The sequence below is a fragment of the Arachis ipaensis genome, chromosome B03, assembly GCF_000816755.2.
Source record: "Arachis ipaensis cultivar K30076 chromosome B03, Araip1.1, whole genome shotgun sequence".
In the NCBI taxonomy this organism is placed as follows: Eukaryota; Viridiplantae; Streptophyta; class Magnoliopsida; order Fabales; family Fabaceae; genus Arachis; species Arachis ipaensis.
The window spans coordinates 20,498,024-20,499,778 of NC_029787.2; the positions used below are offsets into that span (position 1 = coordinate 20,498,024).

Genomic DNA, 1,755 nt, shown 5'->3' on the forward strand with positions numbered 1-1,755 from the left:
AATGTGGATGTTCATTTTACTGTCTATGCGAATTGTTCCTTTCTTTTTAAAGTGGATGTTTATTTTATATATACCATTTGTCCTTTACTTAATTTTCTGGTTTTTGCATCCGCATGCTCCGCGTATTTTTTTGTTTCATGGTTTAGAAATTATAGATTAAAATAGAATTCTTGTAAACATTGATATTAAATTGAAAAATAAATAAAGTCTTAATTTAAAATTAAAATAAATGTTTTTTATTACATAACATTTACATGAGATATATAATTTATAGTTTAGAGAAATACTAGAAAGTCAACAGTTAGTCATCAATATTTAAAAGTGTGTTAACATAAGAAGAATCTTCAAGAAATGCTGCATCATGATGACAATATTAAGCTCTTCAAGGCTAAGTTAAGGAAATTTGTTATGAGCTCTCTACTTGTAATTTTTCACCAACATTTTGGCTGCTAGAGATTGTACTTGTGATCCCTCTTTCTCTTCCTTGCTCTTCAATTTTGTAACCAGTATGATAGCTGATGTGCACTGAAAAACAGGAACACAGCTCAATTTTCAGGCATATCAATTACTAGTGTGTAGCAAGAACTCATTAACGCCAAGCTTTAGAAGATAATCAACAATCTATGAAAAAAAATTTAACCTCAAAAAAGCATAACTAAATGATTAACTAAATAATTGCTTTCACTATAACCAATAAAACAGAGTGAAACTCAATTCCAACACAAAATAATTGTTCTGGAAGTTTTCCAATTGTCAATTAATATAATGTTTGGTTTTATTTGCTACATATTGTGTCTTGCTGTCTAATAGAATTTGGCCCTTGCTTCTTTACCATAACTTTTCATTGATATACAGGAAGTTCTTGAAATCCGTAAGATTCATCCATGTTTGCCATCTTTCAAGGCTGAATTCACTGCATCTGTTCCTCTGACTCGAATTAGAGATATTGCTCACCGGAATGACATCCCATATGACCTCAAGGTTGTTTTCCCATAGTACCTCAAGTATGTAATCCCATTTCAGTTTAATGTATGATAGATTGCCTATTTCATGCTCTTTTTTGGTAGTTACAAATTAAGCACACTATACAACACAAGCTTCACCGAAATGGTGGTCCTGAAGATTTGGTTGCGACAAAAGCTATGCTTGCTAAAATCACAAAGAACCCTAGAGAATATAATCAAGCATTTGTGGAGCAATTCAAGATATTTCATCAAGAACTCAAGGACTTCTTTAATGCTAGCAGGTTTATCTTAAATTTTCAGTATCACTTGTAAACATATGTAAATTAAACTTGTTTTTCTTATCTTAATTCAAAATATCATCTTATGAGACATGTTATATGTCATGGTATTTTCTATTGAAGACCTTTAACCTTCTACTGGATCACTACATCATTTGAGTGCATGATTAGACATTATAAACCAATAGATCGATCATGAAACTTCATGCATTCATTGACAAGACTGAGCATGTAACCCAGTGCATGCATCTGTGCAATTGTGTGGTTTGGTGATTGTCATGCAACCTTTCCCGTTGTGTTAAGACTGTTCCTAGGACTACAAACTCTGGGTTGTGACCACCAAAGTCATACAACAACAACTTTACTGTTGCATCATACCTTGCTGTCTCTTGTGATTTCCAACAGCTGTAAGAGAGAGAAAAAACTTCATTTCTTGTTCTGTTTATGGAACTTAATTGTTGTTCACTTTAAGAGTGAACATAGTACCTTAATCTCAAAGAGATAGTCAAATT

At 32.2% G+C, this 1,755-nt stretch overlaps 1 protein-coding gene across 1 annotated transcript; it reads left to right on the forward strand.

Annotated features, from left to right (window-relative positions):
- Window positions 352-1,277, forward strand: LOC107632645 (phosphoglucan, water dikinase, chloroplastic-like). The gene is made up of 3 exons (XM_016336315.1): window positions 352-423; window positions 856-981; window positions 1,068-1,277. The coding sequence occupies exons 1-3, from the start codon at window positions 352-354 to the stop codon at window positions 1,275-1,277; spliced, it is 408 nt and encodes a 135-aa protein (XP_016191801.1).